This window comes from Chelonia mydas, chromosome 6 (genome assembly GCF_015237465.2).
Source record: "Chelonia mydas isolate rCheMyd1 chromosome 6, rCheMyd1.pri.v2, whole genome shotgun sequence".
Taxonomy (NCBI): domain Eukaryota; kingdom Metazoa; phylum Chordata; order Testudines; family Cheloniidae; genus Chelonia; species Chelonia mydas.
In genome coordinates, this window is record NC_051246.2 from 17,466,060 (window position 1) to 17,492,580 (window position 26,521).

Below are 26,521 nucleotides of genomic sequence, written 5' to 3' on the forward strand. Positions count from 1 at the left end.
GATTCAACAACAAAGATGGAGAATTCCCCCACAGCCCTCGGCTAGTGATTCCAATGGCTGATTACCCTCATTTTTGAGGCACAAGTTTTTATTTCAGTCAGAAAATGTCTAGCTTCAAGTGCCAGGTCTTGGATACTGCTATACTTTTGTCCACTAGATTAAAGAGCCCTCTATCAAAATCTTTTCTGCACCTCAGGCTTTAGAGGTAAGAAATATTTGCTGATAGCCTCTCTGGAAGGCACTTTGGGATGATGGAGAGAGCTCGAAGAGGCACAAGGCCACCAAGTGGAAGGAAGAACTCTACTCTCCCCCAAGTATACAATTCATTTTTATTTACAATACCCTATAAAAATGTAAATTTAGAAACTTATTTTCATCAGAACCAAAAACAGGGAGGGAGGGAGGGGGAAGCACAAAAAAGGAATAATATAATAAAAGAACGGTCCACTCAATTGGTTGTGAGGGAAATGGAGGGTGTGGGGTGGGGGGCGACTGTGGGTATGGAGAGGAGTTATGGGGAGGTGGTTTTGGTTGGAGGGGAGAATTCTTTGGGGAGAGGGATTAGGAGAAAGCAGCGGATTTAGGAGGGAGGGGCAGCTGGTTATTAATAGGGAGGAGTTTACTGGTTGTAGAATACCTACATGTGCAAATATTTTTGTTGTTAAAAGCAAAGTAAGATTAAAAACCCCACCACATTCCAAAAGGAGCAAAACAGCAGGATCTAGCAGTGGTTGGGTATGGAAAATTCATTCAGATTAGCGGCTCTATCCACTAGGGATCAAAGCCAGGCCCCTTGGTTATTGTCTTGGAGGGCTCTTGACAGCATGGGCCTGACCCAAGGGGCAGGTGTGAGAGAGAGGGATGCAAAATGATTCTCAGGAAGACGAGGCAAGTGTGCAAAGATGTGTGTTCACTGTGTCATAGGACTAGGAGGGGTGACAGAGGGGAGCCCAGCTTGTGCAACTTCAGAAAGAATGAGAGGCCCATGACAAGCTGGGACAGGAGAGCCCACCCTGTGCAGTATGAGGGGTGGGACCAAATCTCAGTGCTTGGATGGGGGTGGGGAGTAGCCAGCAGATTCTCACGTTTTAGCCAATGAGCAAAAATTGAAGAAAGAGACTGTCCCTCTGATCCTATCATCTAAAAGTCACACCCTCCAAACATTTAGGAGACACTGGACGACAGATGTCTCTCTAGGCCCCCAACTCCACCTTCCAGAGCGCATGGGGATTCTCCCCACAACTAGTTGTCTCCCTGGCTATCTGGATTCTACATTGACAGGGGGGCAGGAAGGAGGAGAGGGTGGGTTCCTCACCACTCCCTCAGTAGCCTGAATGTGGTAGGTGGGGGAAGACAGGGCTGTGTTGGGAGAAAGCAGCAGCTGTTGTGAAGATGCAGAGGGAAATGGGAAGGACATGCCGAATTGCAACCTAGCAGCGAAGGGTGGGAGGACAAACCAAACACACACCCAACCAAGTTCACAGAGCATAAAAGAGGTCTCCCGTGCCAGATATCCAAGAGAAAAATCCCACAAGGCTTTGCTTCAGGGGAGCAACTGCCTCCCCTCCTCCACTGCAATCCTCTGGTGGTGGTGGTGGCGGCGGCGGCGCGGCAAGGATGGCAGCCGGCATTGAGGACCTGTCAAGACCTCCTACCGTATCCCCTGCACTAACCTGGCAGGGCAGAGGAAATGAGAACAAGAGAGTTAGATAGCTGCAGTACTAGGGTGTGATGGAGATCGGTGTCCCCTCCTTGGCTGGAGCACATGCAGACATTCAAGCCTCATCTAACACCACTGAGATCCCTGCCACCTTCACTTGTCTTCATCGCTGCCTGTCCAGCATTGGCAATTCCCACTTTTCTGTTCTCCTAAGATCCCTGATGGTTTAACTGTGGAGAGCAGGGCTGAACTCCTGAATCTCCCCCTCCACACCCTTCTAACTCTACATATCTCCTGGCCACCTCTTCCCCAGCCATACTCCTTCCTCCCCACCCTCAAGCATCTGACCTCCACCCAGCTCCAGACAACAGAGCCTGACTCCCTGTTCCTCAATTGCTGAGCGTCACTCAAATCCTCACTGCCACTGCACAACTCCCTGCCCCCCTCCCTGTTATTACACATGGGAAGCAGGACAGCAAACACAGCACTAAACCAGACGAGAAACAGGGACTTACTGCAACTTTGTCTCCAGCACGTTCAGCTTCTGCTGATCAACATAGCGAGAAAAAAGGGACAGCAGGTTAGAGGGGGTGGATACTGGCTTTGCCAGCGCTGCTTCAGGGATCCGCAGAAGCTCTCGGGTTGCCATGAACATCAGCTCCGTCCTGCCAAGGAGAAGGGCACAGACGAAGGTGTGAGTAGGTGGCAAGATGACAGAGCTTCCCTGCATCAACCCCAGGCAGGATTTAGCGGTCAAGGTGGATGACAAGAAGCACAGGAATGGGAGTTCTACTGATAGCCTAATTGGCTTCTCCTAAACCAGCTAGATTCTGTGAGATGACCTCCTATCAGCAGATAGAGACCGGCAGTTTCAACAAGGTTTTGACGGTATATAGGGTCTGTTTCACTGAGGAATCCAGTTGTGACCAAATTGAAGATGCTCTGCAATAATTTATTAATTCTGTATGTTGACCTGGTTATTGGGATGTTTGCTATATGACTATATTGGTTTAGTTTAAGAGAGAAGACAAGGCAAAACAAGCAGGAAGGAAACAGAATGGCTCCTGATAAGCCATTCCTCTGCAAACAACTGAGGGTCATTAAGAGACATCATCATGACGAGGAAGAGGCCCATGCACATGGCAGATCAAAAGGACTGTAGCTATTTAGAAAGGGATTCTCTCAAGAAGGATAAGAGAGGTAAAGAGGGAAAGTTGCTCAGGGGAACCAGACTAAGCTGTGGTCTACACTACAGAGTAAGGTCCACACAAGGCAGCTCATGTTGACCTAACTAAGAGTCCACACTAAAATTTTGCTCCCGCCAACATAATTTGTCTGCTATAACAACTTAATAACTCCACCTCCATGAGCAGCATAGAATCAATGTGAAGTTAGGTTGACACAGCATCAGTGTAGACACTGTCTTGCTGACATTGGCTGTTGCTGGCTTTCAGGAGCCATCTTCAATCGGTGCAAGTGCTCCTGGTGAGGACGTGCACCGCCGACACAAGTAGCAAAGATGTGGGCGCACACAAGCGATGCAATTACTGCAAGCTTTGTTCCTCCTGTTAAAATTTCCTCCAGTTACCTTTGGCTTAAGGAGGCTTGATGGTCAGTTTATTCACCTCTAGTCAGATGCCCCCAAGACAAGAAACTGCAAGTGTCCAAAGCAGCTGGACCTGCTGGGTTAGCACAGCGGATACACAGTGTGCTATAGCCCAGGGCCTAGTCTAAGCATGGAAGAAGGGTGAAATTCCACCCCAAGACAGGTAAACGCACTCAAAGAGACCAGAAAGGGGCAGAGGTGCAGCCAGTCCTACAAGAAACTTTTCGCCATGCAGCCATTAATGAAACCAAAGCCAAACAAAAAGTGAAAGAGGGTAAGTGTCAAGGAGGAGGAAGGAAGCACCATCATGTGATAGTGAAACCCTAAGCAATGGTTCCTACTAGAAAAAGTCAAAAAGCCTCCACCAACTTGGCTGAAATGCCACTGGGAGACTGTTTGAGAAGTAGGAATCACTCAGTCATGCTCCCATGTGAGGATCCAATAGGGTATGCAGGCCACAGTTCAGTTCCCAGAGACAGCTTAGCTGGCCTATAAGAAGTCAGCTAATGAATAGTGGCTGACTCTGAAGAACTCTAGGAATCATCTGAGTCCAGATTGGTCACCACTTTGGCCACACCCAGTGCCTTAACAATTGACCACCAATCTCTCATTTCCAGACTGAACCCCAGGGGCTGGTGGGTGGGTGAAGCCCTTTATAGAGGATAAGGCCAGAAGGGACGAGGAGATCATCTAGTCTGACCTCCTGCATAACACAAACCAAAGAATGTCACCCAGTTACCCCTGTACTGAGCTCAGTAACTTGTGTTTGGCTAAAGCATCTTCCAGAAAGGTCTTCCGTCTTGATTTGAAAACCGACCTCAAGAGATAGAGAATCCACCACTTCCCTGGGTCGTCTGTTCCAATGGTTAATCACTGGCACTGTTAAAAATTGTGACTTAAGTTGAATTTTTCTGGCTTTAACTTTCAGCCACAGGTTCTTGTTCTGCCTCTCTCCACTAGATGACGGACTCCTGTAGCACCCAGTATCTTCTCCCCTTGAAGGTGCGGATACACTGTAAACAAGTCACCTCTTGAACTTTTTTGGATTGAAGTAAGCAGATTCAACTCCTGAAGTGTCTCACTATCAGGCATTTTCTCCAGCTCTTTGTGGTTCTTCTTAGCACTCTCTAATTTTTCAACATCCTTTTTACAAATGTGGATATCAGAAGAGCAGAAAGTATTCCACTGTCTGTCTCACCAATGCCATATAAAGATGGAAAAATCACCTCCCGGCTGTTTCTATATCCAAGAATCATATTAGCCCGTTTTGCTCCTGCATCACACTAGAAGCTCATGTTCAGTTGTTTTCCCTCTATGAAATTAAATCCTTTTCAGCCATTGGAGTCCCATGATTCAGGCGGAGACTGCATTCAGCAAAACTATGCACCGTCACTGGGGTGCCTCTGTGGCTCTCTGGACTCTAATGCAGAACATTCCCCTGGCGGCCAGGAAGTGTCCCCCTTCCTAGGAGGAAGTTAGACTCCTTCAGTGAGGCTCACCTTCTCCACAACTAACTCCAAAGCAGGCCCAGAAAGAACCACTGAATATCAGTTCCTGGATACACAGGAACTTTGTAGTAACAGACCCCCATCAGCAAGACACCAATAAGAAGCTTGGAATTACTGTAGCAGGTTGCCAACTCACAGCGTGATCCCTCCTCCAGCTGGGGAGTTGTGGGTTCTGTTCCAATTCCTAATCTTATGCTCTGACTACTAGACCAAGCCGCATCTGCTGTTAGGAGGCCATATTACTCAGTGTCTACACTGATCCAGGGTATGCTCTGCTCACCACTGGTCAACATGCATTGTCCACAAAGGGAGGGACGCAGCTAAGGGATGCAGCTGGAACTCACCACTGGTTGTCCTGCATTAGCTCCGTAGCAGCACTGGAATTCTGCAATTCCTCCCCACGACTCAGGACCAAGTACAGCAGGGACAGGCCAAACTGCAGAGAGAGAAGTAGTAAGACAGCGTGTGGATGGAGGAGGGGACGATTGTGGGCCTGACCCACAGCAGGCAGACTCTTCTCTCTTCCTGGTGCTGCTATACAACCACAGTTCCCACTCCTAGGTCTGAAGCCTTCACTTCCTCTTTTCTGGCCTCTGCACATGGCCCTCTGACTTTCCCTGTGCCCATTCTGACTGCAGCCAGTATCTGTGAGGCCTACTCCAGCACAGGCACTGTTTCCAGAGCCCAGCAGTCTCATTTATTATTTGTATTACCACAGCACCTGGGAGCCCTAATAATAGACCAGGACCCCTATATACAAGATTTAGTAATAACAGAGAGGGAAAAGTCAGATTAAGACACAAACCATCTGCCTAGCATGTTTAGCCTTAGACTGTGCAAGAGAGACACTGGGTAGGATTGGAAACGTGAGGTGTTGCTTTGCTACGACAGCATGTCTTCTTTCCCTTCAGCTTTTTGGACATGTGCTTCTTGGTTTCCTGTCTGTAATAGCCCCATTATACTTTTCTGGTTCCTTTGCTGTGCTGGGTTTATCAAAGCAGACACTCCCACTACCCAGAAGCAGCCTATTCCCAGATTCAGCAAGGATTGTACAGCCCCTGCATTGAATTACAATTCCCATAGCACTGTTCCTCCTTTGCAGCACACTGCCCCAGAACAGCATGCTGCTCCCAAGCCTGCCCAGCATCCTTTGTGCCAGCCAGCACCATCATGCTTTGGCACATTAATTGCCTTGGTTGGAGAGCCACTAGAATCTGTTTAGCATGCTTTTGGAGGTGCTGAGCTTATATAATTCCAGGATTCATTCTTTTACATTAATTCTCCTCTGGATCCAAATGAATCCTGAAGAAAGTAACTGATATGTTGCAGGCCCCAGGAGTGCTATACAGCCTTATCTACCATTAAAGCAAAAGCAGTGAAGACCAGAGAAACAGACCCTACTGTGAGGACGAGACGCACAAGGAGAAAGACTCCTATCATCTGCACGTCCAACTGGTGGTACTTCTAAGGTGTCTTTCACTCCGATATGCAATTCTCAGCTCATTTAAAGCTACTCACCCCGCAGCTGGCTGTGCAGTGCAAGGAGAGGGGAGATAATGGAAGTGCTCTGCAGGAAGATTTTACTCCCTTTCCCCAAGTCAGTCCCATTCCTTTAGCGCCTTGCTCATCCACCCCTGTTGCTGCAATTCAACGCAGGAGACTTCAGTGCCAGTTAGCTCAACGCTACCTCTCCTGCCAAGGAAACTGCTGGTCAGAAAGGGCGGCCTCTCAACGAGTTGTTGGCCTGTCCCTGGGTTCAGGAATCACATTTATGGGGGTTCCACACCGCCTGGGTGGAGAAGGGGACCAGCTCTCTCGTTCTCCTATTGGGTGGGGGGGGGTGTTTGGACTAATGAGGATACCCTCCAGTTAAGAATAGAAAGGACAGACTCAAGGGAAGTGTCTCTAGCATCTCTCAGTTCTGAGGGTACCAGATGGGTCTATACCCTAATTGGGTCCCAGCAGTGAAGGGACTGAGTATGCAGATGCTGCAGCCTCTCACGGTGCTCAGCAATAGCTCAGGCGTAGGCACCTTGTTCTGGAGCACAGCTGCGAGGTGCAGGTTGGCAGGTGCTGGCGCCGTGGCGCTCTGAGGTAGGTTCGCTAGCTGCTGCAGAAGGCTGGTGACCGTCCCCGACGGAAGATGATAGAGAATGAGAGAGAATGGCCTCAACAGGCACAGCAGCACCTGAGGGAGAGAAGAGCAACATCAGTCACAGACAGCTGACTACGCAGGCAGCTCCCCACACTCCAGGAGGGGCTATCTGACTGAATCCAGGTATCATTTCCTATTGGTGAGCAGGGCAAGGGCGTTCCCTTTTTGAGTAAATCCAGTTATCCAGGTGACACGGAGTGGAGATGGTTAACAAAACAGGAGAGAGAAAAGACGGGCAGGAACTGAAGGGAAAGTAATAATGGGATGTTTGCTTGCGTGGAATGAAGTGACAGCATCACCTCCAGGATGAGACAGGGATGGCTACATATTATTAAGTTCTCCCACCCAATCTTGTCTATGTAGATTGTCTCCATTTGAAGAAAGGAACTATGTGTTTGTGCAGCACCCAGCACAATAGGGCCCCAATCACACCAAAGGCTTCTACATGCTGCTGCTGCAATACAAAAGGAGTCATGCTACTAACATTCCCTCATTCCATTTATTGCTGACGTTTTGTTCTGAGGCAGCCTCAGAAAAAGAGTTGGTTCAGTATGGGTTTGGGTCAATGTCCAGGGAGGATTCTTATTTTATCTGATTCTGATTTATTTCCTGATTCCTGTTCTTTGCACAGAAGCCTGGCCTCTGAATCTTTCAGGGGGTTATAGCACAGCATGCGCCCTCAATACCTGATCCTGCTAGCACTCTGAACTGCACCTCACGTTCAGCGTGGCTAACGTTACTCCAAGACCTGGTTTTTTGACAGTTCCTGACGTTTGAGTGCTTGTAAATGCAACACTGAAGTTAAAGTTTGAGATCTTTTCATTTCCCTTTTTAAAAAAAATCAGCAAAAAACAAACAACTGGCCTCACTGGTGATTTCACTCTGGTCTCTATTACTTTATTAAAGCCCTGTACTATTATTAATTCCATAGGATTTCGACCAGGTACCTGGAAATTGAGACTCCCTCTAGCCCCTCAGAAAGGGTATCAAGTGATATTATGTATTTACTCTCCATCACAGCCACATAAACAACAAACTCCAAGATCAAACTGTGAACTTTGCATAAGCAGAAGTGAATTTTCAGCTCCACTACTTTCCATGTGTCCTGTAAAACAGCTGACACTTCTTCAGAGGGTGGAAAAAACTCTGGCCTTTTAAGTTCAGCCATTTTTGAGAATTTCTCCGTATTAAACTGTATTTTAAAAGAAAATGAAGATTGGAATAATGCCTTTTTCGTTTATTTAAAAAAAAAGTCTGAAGAAGGTCTGAAAGACTTCTTGTTTACTTTTACAAAAATTTTCCAGCTCGTCTTTTTACCTTAGAAATATTGGTCTTTCCTGTTTCTGCTAGATGTCTCTTTAGAGGACTAGAAAACTGAAGTGAGAGTGCTCTCATTCCTCAGTTGAGGGAATGAGGATGTTGAGTCTTCCAAAAACTTCTCTCTCTCTCAATTATTTGACAAGTGTTTGCATTAATTAAAACAAAATGGTCAGTTTAACAAAAATTCTTTCCCTCTTCCTTGATACTGAGGATTATTATCTGTATCATGGTAGCACAGAGGTCATTGTGCTAGGAGACGTATAAACACAAAAACAGGATGATTGCTGCCCAAAAGACCTTCCAGTTATGTCATAACCCTACTAGTTCTCTAGTAGTCCATAGAGTTTTCCAGAAAAAGACAGGATCAACAAACCTAACAGTGCTACTGTAAAACAAATAATAGTCAGGCTGCCTGTACACATCACAAAGCAGTAACCAAGGAAACGAGTCCACTTTTCCTTCCCCCACCATCTCCTTCAAAGCAAGAAGAGGTAAATAGTTATTAGGGTTGGTCTATACTTCAAAGTTAGACCAGTTTCACTACATTGCTCAGGGCTGTGAAAAATGTCACACAGGGCATGACATTGATAAACCAACCTAAGGCCTGGCATAGGCGCTGCTAAGTCAATGGAAGAATTCTTTCATTAACTCAGTTCCCACCTCTAAGCTCTCACTGATTAACTACAGCACAGAAGAACCCCTTCTGTTGCCATAGTAAGCGTCTACACTACAGTAACAACACCACACCTATGTCGCTGTAATGTTTCTAGTATAGACATAGCCTAAGAAAGTAGGGAAAGAAATAGGCTAACTGTCTGAATGGACTTTTCTCAAGCTTTCACTTTCTAGCTTTGGGCAATCATGGCCAGTTTCAATCTAGAGGGGGAATTTCTTGGAGTTAAGTGTGTGATGAAAATGGGCGCACAATGAACATCTGCATATCTAACTGGACCATTCTGTCCAAGGATCTCAAAGCACTTTCCCAAACATTAAATATTGAATCCTCACAAACCCATATGAGGCCAGGAATACTACATATAGACCAGTCAGTTATTACCCCCATTCATGGAGTTGCAGATATGCAAAGCAACTTCCCCATGTTCACACAGTGAGCCAGAGAGTGAAGGTATGAGTTCAGATTCTCAGTCCCCTGCTCTGATCGTTGGACAACGCTACCTCTGAGATGCAGAGACACACAACTCATACCAACAACCTGAGGGGGAAGTTATTTTTGCCACAGCCTCTTGGTTACCTCATCCTGAGCATCCTTCTTGATCAGGAAGGGCAGGTTTCTGGCTGTTGCCATGAGTATGTCAGCCGCTTGCTCCGTGGACAGAAAGGGCAGGATCCGGGCAACCATACGCTTCCCTTTCCGGATACACATGATTTGCACAAAGTGGTCGTCACTCGGCCTGCCAAGAGAACGTTCGGACTGTCAATAGCCAGATATAGGAATGACCCCCTAGTTCACAGTGGGTATATGCAAGGACTCACAGGAAATCCCACGCCCCTGTAACATGGGTCTGCATTTAATTGTCACCTCTCCCCAGCCAGAAAGGACACCTTCCCAAAAGCATCACTGATCTGGCCTGAAGGGAAGCACATGGAGGGGAGGGGGAGAAAGAGAGAAAAGAAAAAAAAAAGTCATCACACAATGCTTCTTCATGCCGTCAAGTTTCCTTTCAGTAGATTATAATAATGGGGGCAATAATGACCGCTGTAGCTAAAGTCGCATAACATCTTCCATGCTGAGTCCTGCCTGTATGTGTTAGCTGCTCATCATTTACAATGCTGAAGTGAACTTTGTTTTTTGTAAGGGAGGCAGGAGAAGAGAACCATACTGCCCTGTTACAGAGCTAGTTACAGCTGGGAAGCAACCAAGGGGGGAGAACTTTTCAATGGTTTGCTAGGAGTTATAACTCAGCCTGGGTCTGTGCAGCACCACAACTGCCCCCACACCCCTGGCCCACAGCACCACCCCAACCCCCTGCATCCAGGGCCTATGCAGCACCACCACCTCCACCCCGCATCTCTGGCCCATGCAGCACTGCCCCCACCTCCCTTGCACTCCGGGCCAGTGCAGCATCACTCCCCCCCCACCCCCATTGCACCCTTGGCCCATCCAGCACCACCCCCAGCCGTGCACTCAGGGCCCGTGCAGCACTGCCCCCCGCCCCACCCATTTGCACTCAGGGCCCGTGCAGCACTGCCCCCTGCCCCACCCCCTTGCACCCAGGGCCCATGCAGCATCACCCCTCCATGCCCATGAAATACATGTCTAACTTCTCTGCATAGGAAAAGCTTTGCTCACTATACCCAAGGACTAAAGGTGCAGGCCCCACAGCAATAAAATCCTTGATCTGAGGGCTGCCATGGTCACACTTTCCTCCTCAGCCCAGGCCCGTTGGTCCCCTGCCTGGTTTCTCCCATGTTTCCTGGGAGAGAACCAGCCCCGCATATGAACTGGGGAAGAGGCCTTATTCCAGGCAGGACTGGGCACAAACCTCCCCAAGTGTCTGGGTCTCTTCCTACTCCACCTTTCCAACTGAAGGGGGGCAGCACCCAAAGGAGAGTTCCCTTGCTGTTTCAGTGAGCCTGTTACTAGAAAGGGGGCGGCCCCACACATGTGGATATGGGGAATGGACTGTAGACATTCACCCCATCCCGAAGCAAATGAGGGAAGAATTCCACAGTCCTCTCCTTTCTGTACACATGGGTGGGGCAACGAGGCTGGGGGTGGCACAGATCTGTGCAGTAGCAGACTCACGTTCCTCACCTCTCTTGGCCGGGCATTTTCCCCCTCAGATTGTCATACATGTCACAGATCTTCTGCTTTCTCTCCTCCATCAGGGCTGGCCGCTCCCCCTCCAGGCTCAGGAGGTAGCGCCTCTCATAGTCTTCCACATCCAGGAGGAGGCTGTATGTCTGCATGACACGCAGCCGGATCAGAGCCAGCCACAAGTACCCCCGCTATCCCCCACAGCTAGTCAGGACAGGAAGCCACTGCCTTCCGAGCAGACTCGGAACCAGAGTGCTGCTGGATCAGCAAGCCCTGTAGAGAGTGGGTACAGCAAGGGCGGCAGCAAGCTGCCAGTGTGCCTCAGCCCCAGCCTAGAGAAGCTCCACCATTCTCTCCTTGGCCTGGCTGCTGAAGCAGGCAACGAAGAGGGAAGGTGTTTCCAATGTTTATTATGAGCTTCGATTAGAGCAAGAAATAAGGCAGTGCCTGGAGAGTGAGGAGCATGCCCGACTCAGCACAGGGATCTGGGAAGGGGGTGTGTAGGGAATCGCTTTTCCCATGGCTTACTGGGAACATATCCCCAGCCCCAAGGGGCAGCCGCTGCACATGGGTTTGGCAGCTCCCTTGGAGCACTGGCTTTGCTGTGGAGCAAAGGGGGGGAGGGATAGCTCAATGGTTTGAGCATTGGCCTGCTAAACCCCGGGTTGTGAGTTCAATCCTTGAGGGGGCCAATTAGGGATCTGGGGCAAAAATTGGGGACTGGTCCTGCTTTGAGCAGGGGGTTGGACTAGATGACCTCCTGAGGACCCATCCAACCCTGATATTCTGATTCGGGGGGGGGGACACCTCATCTCACACTCACCTTCTCAATGGTGACGAGGGTCTGACGTCTCTTGTCTCGAACCTGCTTCTCCTTCGTCTCCTAGGGAAAGAGAGCGAGGCGGGCCCAGGTGGAGCACAGAACAAAAAACAGTGTCAGAAAGGAGAGGATGGGGAGTGGAGTGAGCGAAGAGAGGAGGACCGAACCCCGGGTGGAAAGAAAGAGCCCAGACTACGCAGGGCAGCCATGTCTGCCGTTACTTACATCGTCCTCACTGCGGGAGGTCACCACCGCGTCAATCATTTTCCGGGGGTTATTTACACTGGAGACTGTGAGTTTCCCCAGCGAGCCCTCAAACTGCACTGCAAGGACAGAGGAATGTGGATGGAGTCATTGCCCCAAGCCTCTGCTCCTCTATCCCCCCCAGAGAAATCTTACACTCAGTCTCCTCCAGCTTCACCCTGCCTCCACATCAATGCCCCAGAGAACCTTGATCTCTCCCTGTCCTCCCCAAGGAATCCCTGCAACTGTCCCCAATGCCAGCCATCTCCAGATCGAGTCGACAGCGGTTCTTCTGCCCCCAGCCCCATGACAGGTAACCATCCTCCACCATTAAAAGAGCATTACTGTTAGGAAATGAGATACTATTTCACGACCAATACATCACCACAGGTCTGTCAATTCCCTGCTGGCCCATGTACCCCCCTACCTTTCCCCAACCCAGGATGCAGTTTGAGGGAGGGGACATTTACCTGGCTTGTAGGCATGCTCTAACTTGGCCACCTGGGGTGTGATGAGTTTAGTACGTTCTTTCTTGGGGCCATCGCCGTGCATCTCCTCTGCCGCTGACACTTTCTCCAGCTTCTGGAAGTAATTCTGAGACAAAAGAGAGGAGGAGGAGGAGGAGGTGGTGGTGGTTAGGATCCCAGCACAGAGAGACGAGGGGCAGCTTGGCCCCCAGAACCAATGTGCCATCACACACAGTCCCGCAGCTGATAGGGCTGACAAGCCAGCCTGAGTGGATGCAGACAGTGTAGGGGCACAGGTGTAGGGGGTGAAGGGGGAGTGCTGAAACACAGTTACAGAGCCAGCTAACAGCATCATACTGGGAGCTCAGCTGCAGCCACCCTCCCGGCAGTCACTTATCGGGTGGGTGCAGGTACGGCAGACAAGGGATTAGCACACTAGGCCAGCAGCCCCTGGGACAGCCAAGCTCATCCCTAGGTGGAAGCTAGGTCAGGATGGCTTGATTAGTGAGTGCAAAGCATTTACCTGATAGTAGAAGTCATCCAGGTAAGGGTCAGTGCTTTGCAACTGCATCATCTGGATCTTTGATACCCAGTCCTTTTCCCGCTGCAACATGAGATTAGCATAGGGGTCCTTCCGCAGCTGCTCCTGATGGCTGCTCCGGTGGCCCACTCGGTCCCCCGCCGAGCCATTCAGACTACGGTGCTGGCTGGTGGGAAGATCCATAAAAATTCAGAAGATACAGAAAGGGCACAGTGGAGAGGACACATTGATAATGGCCTGCACTGCAGGATGGCTCTTGAGAGGCCACGCCCGACGGTGGGGAGCATGAACTCCTGGGAGACCCCCAAGGGGGGTGTGTGTGTGTGTGTGTGTGTGTGTGTGTGTGTGTGTGTGTGTGTGTGTGTGTGTGTGTGTGTGTGTGTGTGTGTGTGTGTGTGTGATACCCTCTTTCTCTGGCACTAGAACCCAGGTGAATCTTCTCTTCCCGCAGTGGAGTTCATTACCCCCCACCCGAATGCAGGCGATTTTAATACTCACTTCCTGTTCTGCTGCTGTCTCTGATGTAAGAGCCGCCGATGCTGCGGGTGAAGGTGAGTTGTATCTGGTCTGAACATCTGAGGGTGAGGCCTAGAGAAGAGAGTTGTAACCTCAGGTCTGTCATCTCCGGAGAAAGTCAACAGAGACTCTCAAACTCGGTGCAGTTAGCTCAATGATGGGAGACAGAGAATAAGTGTCGTACCTTAGGTTCTGCAAGTGGGACCCAGGACATGGGGGGTGCTGCTGCTGGGATGGGGGTGGCGCGGGAGGCGGTGGCGCTCCAAAAAAGGCACGGAACCCACTGGCTGGAGACATCATCTGCCCAACTCTGCCTTGAAGCAACTTGGGGTTCATGGATGTGAGGGGGCTGCCAACGAGTCCAGAGACACGAGCAAACTGGCTGGGAGACATTCGTCCAGCCTGCATAGATGAGGGTGAAGGGGCGGTGGGGGGAGAGAGACCACCACAAACGTTACCACTGTGACAGAGAGAGTGGGACACACAAGACTGAGTGGCACAGCTCTAGTCATCCGGGAGAGCAGGCAATGGGAGCCACCACCAACTGTCTGAGAAGGAGCAGCACAGAGAGAGCCATGGAAAGGCAGAATAGACGACACAGACACCAGAGGACAATGCAGCGCACACAAGATGCTGTTGAGGAAAGACTGAGAACAAGAGGGAATAGTCAGAGCTTTACCTGTGCTCCTCCTAGAAGCTGCGCTCTCTGAAGGTGGGTGAAAACGGGAGTGACGCTGGGAGGGAACGGGTGGCCCAGCAGGGAGGAATTCTGGGGAAAGAAAATGGAAGAGCAAAAAGGAAACACTAATTCTAAACAAAGAACCAATCAACCCAACATGGACATTCAGCAGGTGCATGCTCCAGATACATTCAGATCGGAGAGAAAACGAGAGACCACAGTTACACCCAGATCAGTGACAGTGAGGCCAAGAGATAGGCACATGAGCTTCCAGCACGTGGGATACACCCGGGCCTGAGAGGAACGGGGAAAAGGAAAGAGGTGCTGAGATACAGAAAGGGGGATCTCTAGTTGACACATGGAGGTCAGAACATTGAACACCAGATGATTCCCCTTTAAGAAAAAGTTAGTTTAGACCGAGAAGCCTGGATCTGTGGAAGGGAATGGCATTACAGGAGGGATCAGAGGACAAGTGTGATGGTTATGGGAAAGGACGTCAGGATTATTGAGACAGAGTAAGAGGCTCAGGGGTGAAGCTGATGGAAAACAGACTTTTGGGATGATAGAAGGGACAGTTATTGGGGCCGGGGGACCTAGAGAGTGAGGGGTCAGGCTGGGAATACACAGAGCATGAGACACTCCGTACCGGGACACTGCAGAGCTGGTTTGGGGACATCCTCTCGCTGTAGGGGGAAGGATAACGCTGTTGCATCGGGGCCCGGATGTGAACAGGCTTTGGACACAGGATCTATCAGGAGGGGGAAACCAAAACAAGGGAACTAGTCTTAGTCCTAGAAACTAGCTTCCCCTTTCCTTGCCAACATCTGCCAGGCAGCTCCTCCCACAGAGTTATCAGACCAGCCTGCAGTGTGTCATATGGTAGAGCCCCTCCACCTCCCCGAATTGCCCCATCTTGTGGTAGAGGGGGAACCCCCCAGTACACACAGCAGCAGCAGCATCTTCAGACTGTTTCTTCTGGAGGAGACTCTGGCTGGATAGCATCTGGTTTCAGGCAGCAATGCCACGTCTCTCCCCGTCTGCCAATTGCTGGCATGTGAAAGCAGCGTATGAAGGAGGATCATGTAGGCTCCAGGCACAGTAGTGGCACCTAAAGGACAGAGCGGCTAAGAGGACAAGCCTACCCACCCTACCATTAATCTCTTCTCCACCTATCAGCATCCAGGCACGCACTCAGCTGTGTTGCTACTCTAAAGATTGTGTGGTGGCAAAAGCTAGTGGCAGGCTCCCTTAAGCGGCCCTAAAAATTTCAGGGTCTTCACCTTCTGGGGTCTCTCTTTCCCATTTCTACCCTGCTTCTTCCTGGAAACACCACCCTTTCCTGAAACCATGGTGACCAGATCCACCTCCTGCCAGAGAAGTGTGAGGGGCAGAGGTACCTGCTGGTTGAAGTTGGGCACGGTGGCCTGCTTTGGTGGGGTGCCGATGGGGACAGCCCTGACAGGGGGGCTCCCAATGACTGGGGAGGACGAGCGCCTGGGCAGTGCCCGCTCCGAGAGGTCCCGCTCATCCTCCTGGCCCTGTGGTGGTCTCTGAGGCAGAGCATATTCCAGCACAGACACCGAGGGCACCTCCTGCACACGGGAGGAGGGGAAAAAACAGCCAGTGGTTAGCTACTTTGAATTGTGTGTAGTTTACCAGCTTGCCAGTGGCACAGCCCAGCACGCACTGAGGCTCAGCGAGAACAGAGGCACTCGCGGCACAGCTAGAGCAAGGAAATCTGCCTAATGAGAAACAGGGGGAGGATGGTCAGGAAAGCAAATGCTCTCTGGGGAGCTTCAATGTGTCACCTGCAGCTATGATCTAGTGGGCAGGAGTCCTGGCCTAGAGTATGAAACCCTATGCTGGAAGTCAGGTGACTGAGTTCTATCTGGGATTCTGCCACGGATTCACTGCAAAGCAAAGAACAAGTCACCACATCTGTCACTAGCAAGCTCTGCAAAGTACTGAGAGACTCAGGGAGAACAGAACTGCGTGCTACGTATTATTGTTCCATCTGCTGCCTTTCATGGCAATAGACACATTGTTGACACTTTTTAGCCTGACTAGCCCTGCAGAGCCAGCCCAGATGCAGGCGAATTAGTTGGACTCTATTCTGGTTCAAGCAGCAGCATTCTTAGCCAAGTTGTGATAGCAGAATCTTTATCGTGAGGAGTTCACATCAACTTAACTACTCCTGTAACATCTCTCAAATGGGGCAGGGTTACTGGGGATAATACACAAGCAGGAAACAACCCAGCTTGGCTCGCAGATCCAAGATGAAATTGGCAGAGCTGGCAGCTAAAAGACTATTTCTCGTGAATAGATCACGTTTGATCTAGAGTCAGCAAGAAGCAAGTGCTGGCTCACTGTCCACAATACTATTTTAGAGTCACTTTACAGAGCAAAATGGCTCTTCAGGAGTAAATAAAGTCTCATACTTCAGGGTCTAAGCTGGCTTTCACAGAACTCAAGAAGGAATCGCTCACCTGGCATGGGGTGCAATACAATAAGCTAAGAAGTACATTATGGAAAACTGCAACTTTCTCTGATGCATCTGCAACCAGCAACAGCCTCATCTGAGCAACAGGAGGCAGCACACCAGACCAAAAGGGCTAGTGGCCTGATTCAGTGCAATGGGACACAGAACTGGCAAATCTTATGCTCCTGGAGATGGCAAAAGCTTCTGCTCTGCACCGGAAAGGGATTCCTGAGATGGGAGGAAAATGGCTCCACGAAAGACTCTGAGCTCCCTTTGCAGGATTAGTAATGAGACAGGACACAGCACCTGAGTGAGAAGCGGTCCTCGGATGCGCCTCAGAACTGCAGATCCATCCCAGATGCTGGAGTTGAGGCCTCCTGGCTGCTGTAAAAGAGAGTATGATGAGCTATCATGGAGAGGGCTCTCCTGTCTTTCCATCCATTCCATGCATCCATGCTCTGCTCCCCCGCCCCCACAAATATTGCACTCACCTGCATTGGAGGCTGGGTTTGCACAGCCTGCATGATGGCTGGATCTTCCAGCTCGTTCTCGATGACCAGCTTGCTCAGCCTCTCTGCCAGGTTCTCCTCATGGTGCCCCAGCAGGTCCATCTCATCACTGACCGCCCCATCTTCCAGCTCTCTAGCTGTCGCAGGCTTGTCTTCCAGTTCTGCGAGCCGCTCATGTGCCTCCTGCCAGTCGTCATCTGCAAAGGAACCACAGAAAGGAAGCAGGGCTGGCACCCTAGTGCCACTTATTTATTTCACAGACAATTACATTTCCCAGGCACTAATGGACTGGAACAGCAGGGAAAGCTGGGGCTCAGGACTGAGGGACATCAGCAAAGCTATGGGTGGAGCAACCCAGAACTGGAGCTGCAGGGTGGGGTGGCTAAGGGCAGGATTGAAGGGATTTCCATTCAGATATGGCATTCCCTGAAGGAGAGCTGGGGACAGAGAGGAGGAAAGGGGAGTGAATGGGAGATGCAGCTCTCACCAATAGCACCGGCTCCGAACGTGTCATCATTGAACTGGTCGATATCTTCATCCTCCTCGCCCAGGGTCTGAAAGGCATCTTCATCTTCATCCAGAGGACACTCCTCCAGGGACTTGGAAAGGAGCAAAGAGAGAACAATGAGCAGGCCTCCAGATATGCCACAGTTTTACTTGCCCTCCCAGCATCACTAGTGTGGGCTCCCCTCAGCCACCTCATGCCCAAAGCTGGGGCGCCGAGTTTGTCTGTCTGAACCCGTTCCTGGAGATTATCTCATTTCCCTATACCAGCACATCACAAACGTGGCCCTTCAGAGGAAAAAGAGAGACATCACCTCCAGCACACACTAAATGTAACTCCTCAGACAAGGCATGTCACCCCTTAGCAAGTGTGTCCCGGGACACCCCCACACATCCAAACTGCACCCATGACAAGACGACAAGGTACTTCTGCCCAAGCACAGACTAAGACATCACTCACCTCCCACATACCCATTACACACACTTTCTTTACTAAGCATGCCTTCTTAGATGAGGCAATGCCACCCCACAGATAAACATCCCATTTCAAGCACACCTCCTCTGACAACATGAGCGGAAGGACAATAGTCCAGTGATTAGGGAGCAAGTCTGGGATCAATTTCCCTGCTCTGCTACTATAACATCTTGGGCAAGTCACTTAGTCTCTCGGGGCCTGTTCACCATCTGTGCAAAGGGGATAATAGCACAGCCCTGCCTCACACAGGTGCTACAAGGATAAATACACTAAAGATTGTGAGAGTGATGGGAGCCAGATAAATACAAGGGATAGAAGGAACCTTCTTCCCCCACCCACCCACGACAGACCAAGCACACCCCCATAGTCCTCCCATGCACCCTCCTCAAACAAGACACTCTACATACACCATGCAACAAATACAGCCTACAACTATGACACATGTACCCATGCCTCTCAACATGGACCAAGCATGTCCACTCAAATGCTTTCCCCAACCCAAGCCAGCTAGGTAAGAAACAAGTGTGCCCCTTGCCTGAGCTCCCGAACTCGTAATGGCTACCCCATCCATACCTTCCATTCAATCACGTTCTCCCTCAAGCTGTTCCACTCTCAGGGCCCCACCAGCCAGGCACATAACTCTTCAAATAACATAGCATGTAACAGAATAAAATCGATCATCATCAAGCCCAATCTGATGGGCCAACATCCTGGGCATCCTCCCGAACTAATGTCTGATCCCAACCTGGTGCACCCATATCCAGAGTAGCCATCTGAATCTAGTTCTGGGGCACACATACCCCACATGCACGCTATACTCAGAAAGGCTGCCCCTGGGCCTGTATCCCGGTAGTTCCTGCTCCGAGAGACATGTCCCCTCCATATCCTATATCTACCTCCCTAAGAAAGGAACCACAGATCAAATCCGGGATGTGCTGTGGCTCATACCCTACATGGCATCCGCAGCCTATACCACAGAGTCTCTGACTCCAGCCCATGCTCTGTGCAGCCCCACCTAATAGAGGCAGCCCCAGCCAGTCCGACATGCTGCCCCCTTCTGAGAGATTCCCCAGGCTACATCCTCTACATTTAACTTCAGAGCCTCCTACTCCATGTGTGTGTCCCCCACCCCCAGCCTGCAGAGCCCATATACCAAGCAATCACCTTAGCCAAGCATTCCAAGCACCAACCTGCTAAGTGCATACCTAGCTCTGCCCCTCTGAAACAGCCTCCATCGCCAAACAGCTCCCACGCAGGGAGGCCTCCTGGGCACCCACTGAGTGTGACCTTCTCAGCCACTCACCCCCACTCCAAGGGGGGAGGGCGTCCCCCTCGGACAAGCATCCCACAGTCCCCAGCCTGAGAGAGAGAACTCCCTACCCCACATCCCTTTCTGACCCATGCCCTTGGCATTCCCTTACCTTCTCCACATACACAGAACCCTCATTGTCACATACTGACCATGCACCCTGCAACAGAGGCTCCTCTGGACCTGTAGCCCATCGCCCTCACAACTAAACCCATCCCTAAGTCATGCCTCCTGCACACCCCTCCCTACAAAGACCCTCCAGCCCATACTTCCCCAAAAATTCCTCCCATCCCATGCCTCCCAGAGACCCCCCAGCACTCCATGCCCCCCAAACACCCAGCTCATGCACCCCCCCAGACACACACCCTGAACCCCTTCCCCCCATGACACACACATGCCAGCCTATCCCCTCCCCAGCACATCCCCCCACCTATGCCCCCTGCAACACACACCCCAGCCCATGTCCCCCCACACTTCCCCTGCTCGTACCCCCCGAACGCTGCCCCCCCCGACACCCTCCCGGCCCATGCCCCCCCCCCGACCCCCCCAACCCGAGCCCGCCCAGACACACACCCAGCCCCTGCCCCCCAAACCCTGTGCCCCTGCGAGCCCTATGCCACCTGACAGACACCCGGGCCCATACCCGAGAACGCCGTGTCCCGCAGACACACACCACGGCCCCATCTCCCCTAAAGACATACCCCACCCCATGCCTCACACAAAGGCCCCCCTCCGGCCCGAGCCCCGCCAGCACCTCGTGCCCCCCCAGCCCGTGCCCGCCACACCCCCCGTGACCGAGGAGGAAGTTGGGGCTCTGGGCGAGGGGAGAAGTGACCCAGGGACTGGGGTCAGAGGTCAAAGGTCGCAGCCCGGGCGGCCCCCTCACCTGGTAGCGGAACATGGTGAGCGGCGCGGAGACTCCCACCGCCAGGGAGGCCCAGCGCGGCCCCCGCTCCGGCTCCGAGCCCCCGCCCCTCGATACGCGCCCGTCGCGTCCAGGAACACGCGCATGACGTCATCGCGCAAGTCCCCCCCCATCCGCGGAGCCTGAAAGACCTGGTGCGCAGGCGCAATACGTCTAGCAGCCCCGCCCCTGCCATTAAAGAAACAGTGCCTGGGGAGGTGTCTTAAAGGGACAGTGTCATTCCCTGCCTGTGGCCTCTTAAAGGGGCCGTGTCTCTTTCCTCTCCCATTGAGCAGAGCACTGAGGGCTGGGGGAGGCCTCCATACTGACAGGCCCAGCTTTACAACGCCACTGCTTTGTCCCAGCTCTGTGGGCAGCCTCACCAGCTGGGGCACAAAACCTCCACAAAACCGGGGCAGGCACCAAAGCCCTGCTCCCCCGAAGGGCAGAGCTGCCCGGCCAAGGGCCCTGGGTCCCATCGTCCATCCCTGGGCTGGGGTCCCTGCGGGGGCCGCTGGACACTGCCAGGAGGCCTCGCACCTGGGGACCCCCACCCCCACCCCTGTGCCACGCTCCCCTGCAGCTCTGCTGCAGCATGGGCAGAGTTCATGCACCCCAAGCCCTTCGCTCAGTTACCCCACCCCAAGGTTACTTCATCCTGCCCTTCCCCGGGGCCCCCTGTCCTGAGGTGACCCCCTGCCTCCTGCAAGTCTTCCTTCAAACAAGGCTTCCGGGGGTCATCTTCCTGCTCCTCCGGCATTCCCCCCCAGGCCCTTGGGAGTGGTATTATTATTTACCATTGCTGCGAATAAGTGAATTAAGCAAACCTTGGGCTGCTCTCTCCCAATCCTCCTGTGTCTCTATCTCCATACACTCCTCTCTCTCTCATCTATGTCTACCTATTGTCATACACACCCTCTCTCTTTCTCCCTCTCTTTGGGTTTTATAAAGTGGAGTCCTCAATTACTCCTATGATTGCCTACCCCAGGCTAGGGCTTAGGGAGACAATGTTTGATGACTCTAGATAGTACGGGCTGTTAGTCAGTCTGGGAGCTGGAGGACCAGAGCAAACGGTGAGGCTTATCTCATGCAGGAATCCCCTTGTTATCTGTTACAGCCAGTGAGTAAAGTGTGCTGGGTCACGAAGGGGCACAGATCCAACAAATAAAATTTCGAAGATGAGCACACATTTCGGTCTCACTGGGGCAGTGGGGAGAATCCCCTTCTGATTGGTTGCTTTCCCCACTTCTCCACCTCTTGGGGAAGAGAATCAGGGTTACTGCAGGAGGCAAGCAGAGCTCTCCCCCAGTCAGGAGGGGCAGAGGTGAGGCTGGGGGCAGAACAGATGTGAAGGCAAAATTGATGGGGGTGTGTGTATGAAACAGGGAGGATATAATTGGTTTGGGGAGGAGAATTAATTGCTGGTGATGAGACCCCCTGTTTTTTTAAATTGTTTTGCCTACCACTTCAAGCACTGATTACAACCAAGTCCTGTCTCTCCTCTGTGGCCAGGACCAACTTATGTTTAATTTCTGGTGTCTTTGCTGAGATTTCTGCATTTCTGAGTGCCAGCTCATGAATTTTTGGGCACCTGACTCATTATTTTTGAACACCTAGGTTTGGTGATACTGCACCTTGTAAGAGGTAGATTCTGGCATTTGATTTTAAAAAATCTCCACTAGCATCCCTCTTAAGTCATGGTGCCCTGGAGGCACACGCTAGGCCACCCCAGCCATGTACATGGCTTTTGTTGTGTCCTCTTCTCTCTGTTTGTAAGTTGACTGGTTAGATTGTCAGCTTTTGAGGAGAAGGACCTGCTCTCTATACCTGTCTATAAAGTGCCATGCACACTGTCGGTGCTATACAAATAGCAACCACAATAACAAGGTATTCATAATTCATGTGTTTTTAGCATTCACTCCCTTCCTGCTTTACCCTTTTATATACATCACTGAGCGCATAAATGGGAGGACAAAAATAATTATAATGAATAATCAATTTCTTATATGCTTAAATGTTCAAAGTGTTTTACAAAATTTAACTAATTAGTTAGTGGGTGCATTGTTATTATTTTCTCCATGTTTCATTTGGGGAAACTGAGGCAATAATGTTAAGGATTTCCTGAGGCAGAGCTGAAAATAAAGGCTCCTAAGCTCCAGTGCCCGAGTCTAACCATGAGGACACTCTGTTTTAGGAAGGGTACCTGCATAGCTAGGGAAACAGCGGTATAAGCACACCTTTGAAGTGGATGTTGTCATTATAATTATGGTTCATTGTCTGTGGAATGCTGCATTGCTTGGGGTGTGTTGTCAGCAGCAGGGATTGACCCTGAGACCTCTGGATCTTAAAGCATGAGAGGCTCCTGTCTGAGCTAAAAGGGCCAACTCTGTTAGCCAAGGATGGAGCATGCTCATCGACTTCTAACTGTGGCCCAACCACCACTAGCAGGAACAGAGCAGTAGGCAGAATGGATGAGGCTGGATTGCATTTGCATTACAGTAGGGCCTACAGGCTTCAGCCGAGATTAGAGTCCCATTGAGCTAAGTGCCTCAAAGGCTCGAAGCTGTCTGATGTTCTTTGGCTAGCAGAATTTCTAGCAATGCTCCAGGACACTGTGGCAGAAAGGAAGTAAAGACAAAATAGATACTCTGTGCTCCGTCGGTTTCAATTCTGCGCTCACAGCCAGTTTCCTTTCCTGAGTCTCACATGCTAGCAGGGTGAATGCTAGCAGCATGCATCTGATGAAGTGAGCTGTAGCTCACGAAAGCTTATGCTCAAATAAATTGGTTAGTCTCTAAGGTGCCACAAGTACTCCTTTTCTTTATGCTAGCAGGAAGAGATCAAACTTCTCCTGGCCTGCTCCTGCAGCCACCCTGCAGACACTGGAGGAGTATGGAGATCTGCTGCTGGGTATGTAACCATGCCACAGTGCAGGGGCATTCCCCAGTCCCTGTGAACACCCACTGCATGGATGCTCAGTGGAAGGGCATCTTATAAGAGCGACTGCTCAGGGTAAAAACAATGAGGAGTCTTTGTGGCACCTTAGAGACTAACACATTTATTTAGGCATAAGCTTTCGTGGGCTAAAACCCCACTTCATCAGATGCATGGAGTGAAAAATACAGTAAGCAGTATATATATATGAAAAGATGGGAGTTGCCTTACCAAGTGGGGGGTCAGTGCTAAAGAAGCCAATTCAATTAAGGTGGAAGTGGCCTATTCTTAACAGTTGACAAGAAGGTGTGAGTATCAGCAGAGGGAAAATTACTCAGTCTTTATTCAGGCCTAATTTGATGATGTCCAGTTTGCAAATTAATTCCAATTCTGCAGTTTCTCGTTGAAGTCTGTTTTTGAAGTTTTTTTTGTTGAAGAATTGCCACTTTTAAGTCTGTTATTGAGTGTCCAGGGAGATTGAAGTGCTCAGGGTGTAACTGATTGCCATATGTGGGGTCAGGAAGGAATTTTCCCCCCGGTCAGATTGGCAGTGACCGGGGGCAGGTTTTACCTTCCTCTGTAGTGCATGGGTACGGGCCTGTCAAGACTGATTCCCCACTCGGGCACTTTGAGAGCAGAAGGTGGAGGCCCGCAAGGACTGTAAAAATTTATACTGGACACTCCAGGCTTCTATTAAACTTCCAAGGTTACAGCTTCCCTCTGACCTCATTGGTCAGATGCTGCCACCACCCAAGTGCAGAACCCCTTTGAGAGCCTAGGAAGGCGCACTTGGGAATTCCTTCCTGTGGGGTACCCTCAAGCCCTTTCACCCCCTGTCAAGGTTTCTTCCCCACTCTGAACTCTAGGGTACAGATGCGGGGACCCGCATGAAAGACTCCCTAAGCTTGTTTCTACCAGCTTAGGTTAAAATTTCCCCAAGGCACAAAGTCTTTGCCCTTGGATTAGGTAAAACGCTGCCACCACCAAGTGACTTAGACAAAGAACAGGGAAAGGACCACTTGGAGTTCCTATTTCCCCAAAATATCCCCCCAAGCCCTTACACCCCCTTTCCTGGGGAGGCTTGAGAATAAACAAGATGAGCACAAACCCCTTGGATTTTTAAGACCCAAAAAACCCAATCAGATTCTTAAAAATCAGAACTTTATGAGAAGAACAAAAAACGATAAGAGAACAACTCTGTAAGATCAGAATGGAAGATAATCTTATAGGCAGTCAGATTCAAAACATAGAGAATCCCTTTAGGCAAAATCTTAAGTTACAAAAAGACACAAAAACAGGAATACACATTTCCTCCAGCACAGCAAATTTACAAGCCAAAAAACAAAGAAAACCTAACCCATTTTCTAGCTAGATTACTTACTAACTCTACAGGAGTTGGAGAGCTTGCATCCTTGATCTGTTCCTGGAAACGGTATCACACAGAAAGACAAAAGCCTTTCCCCCCCACTCCAGATTTGAAAGTATCTTGTCCCCTAATTGGTCATTTTGGGTCAGGTGCCAGCCAGGTTACCTTAGCTTCTTAACCCTTTACAGGTGAAAGGATTTTGCCTCTGGCCAGGAGGGATTTTATAGCACTGTATACAGAAAGGTGGTTACCCTTCCCTTTATATTTATGACACCCCCCCACCGGGGAAGAGCTAAGAAAGAAAAAAAAAAAAAAAAAGGAAGTCAGCTGTTGCCACCAGCTAATTAAGCAACATGTGTAAACTTCTTAAGACACAAAAATCCAATTCTGTTCTTAAAAAAAAATTATTAATAAAAAAAAAAAAAAGAAAGCAAATACATCTGGGAACTTTTGCTAGATTTTTTAAAAAAACCTACAAGGATTAAGCATCAAGAATAGCTTTCTTGTGGTCCAGCTTAAAGGTTACAAGCAAAACAAAAGCACCAGGAGTTAGCACAGAGGAGTCCACAAGCCATAAAGAAATAAAAAGAGATAAGCCTAATCGTATCTTCCTAGACATTTCCTGATCTACTTACATATCTGGGGTTTCAAATGATACCAAGGATTTTTCATACCTGGCCCCAAGCTTCTTATAGCACAGATGTTGCCCTGTTCACTTGTCCCGGGAAGAACAATCACAGACAGACAAAAGGGGAGTCTTGTTTCAATTTTAAAAAGTTCTAGCCTTCCTATTAGCTCTTTTGGCCAGGTGCCCACTCACTTCCTTTTACCTATGCATAGCAGTGAGACTTTTTAACCCTATACAGGTAGAGCAATTAGAGAACAGCTACGAAGAGGGATTTTATAGCTAGTGGCTGGCTGGGTGTCCATAAAAGGGAGCTACCCCCCTCCCTTAATTACCTGGGTATATCTCACTTAATCATTTCGGGCATTGGTGTGCCTCAGTCCCTTCTACTTATGGCACATAATAGTCTAGTCTCCTGTGGGCTGTAATACTTTGGTCTGATTTTGGTAGTTGTGCAGATGCTGGGTGGTGTTAGTGGCCTGGGATACACAGGTGGTCAAACTAAACAATTGGGTGGTCCCTTCTGGCCTTAAACTCCGTGACTCTGTGCTTGGGATACCGATAGGGAAAGAACAGATCTGGCTAGGAATGTGTTTAAAAACATTTATTTTGCCAGAAAATGCCAGTTCATCAAAAAAGAAACTTTTTGTGAGATTGGGTCAGTTTTGATGAATTTCTCAACACAAAAAATGTTTTGGAAAAAGTTTTGGAATTGAACTTTTTTACATGAACATTTCCTGTTTTTCTGGTTTGCAGTGACTTTTGGTTTTTCAATTTAAGCTAACTGTAATTTTAAAAGTAAGAAGCGGTCGAAATTGAAAGAAAATGTTTTGATTGACCTGAACTGATTTTTTTTTAATTTTGTTTTCAGTGTGCAGAAATTTTCGAGATTTTAACTGTTTGTCCCAATTCATTAAGGGAAAATTTTTCAAAATCTCCAGAATGTTTGCAGGACAGGAAGACTGTTTCCCACCATGCTCTGTGAGGAGAATGCTTTCTGGCAAGTGCAAAGTGGGTGGGGCCATTCTAGAAGAAATCAGAACACAATAAGATGGGGTGGGGTCAGTTACGAGATGTTCAGTTTCTGCATCTCTCCCAGTGGGCCTCTACAGAGGGATTTTA

At 49.9% G+C, this 26,521-nt stretch overlaps 1 protein-coding gene across 12 annotated transcripts; it reads right to left on the minus strand.

The window, feature by feature from the left end:
* Positions 1-312: 312 nt before the first annotated feature.
* Positions 313-20,619, minus strand: PATL1 (PAT1 homolog 1, processing body mRNA decay factor). 12 transcript variants are annotated; one of them, XM_037899385.2, is made up of 19 exons: positions 20,457-20,619; positions 17,770-17,881; positions 17,265-17,479; positions 17,080-17,157; positions 15,692-15,886; positions 14,941-15,042; positions 14,295-14,384; positions 13,800-14,017; positions 13,598-13,687; positions 13,082-13,265; positions 12,562-12,685; positions 12,074-12,171; positions 11,852-11,911; positions 11,026-11,174; positions 9,502-9,661; positions 6,807-6,962; positions 5,119-5,210; positions 2,176-2,325; positions 313-1,673 (listed from the first exon to the last, which is right to left on the minus strand). In XM_037899385.2, the coding sequence occupies exons 1-19, from the start codon at positions 20,469-20,471 to the stop codon at positions 1,652-1,654; spliced, it is 2,310 nt and encodes a 769-aa protein (XP_037755313.1). In that variant the 5' UTR covers positions 20,472-20,619; the 3' UTR covers positions 313-1,651. The 12 variants fall into 12 exon arrangements, 11 of the variants coding, with proteins under 11 accessions (XP_037755313.1, XP_037755314.1, XP_043405466.1 ...); XM_037899386.2 differs by having other exon boundaries at positions 17,080-17,154; positions 20,457-20,597; XM_043549531.1 differs by having other exon boundaries at positions 9,502-9,664; positions 17,080-17,154; positions 20,457-20,597.
* Positions 20,620-26,521: the final 5,902 nt, after the last annotated feature.

Coding starts and splice junctions, on each gene's coding strand:
- PATL1 (XM_043549530.1), bottom strand. Junction 15,043..15,691: donor TGCCCAACTTCAACCAGCAG/GTACCTCTGCCC, acceptor CCCTCCTGATAG/ATCCTGTGTCCAAAGCCTGT. Junction 12,172..12,561: donor AGAGCATGCCTACAAGCCAG/GTAAATGTCCCC, acceptor CTGTCCTTGCAG/TGCAGTTTGAGGGCTCGCTG.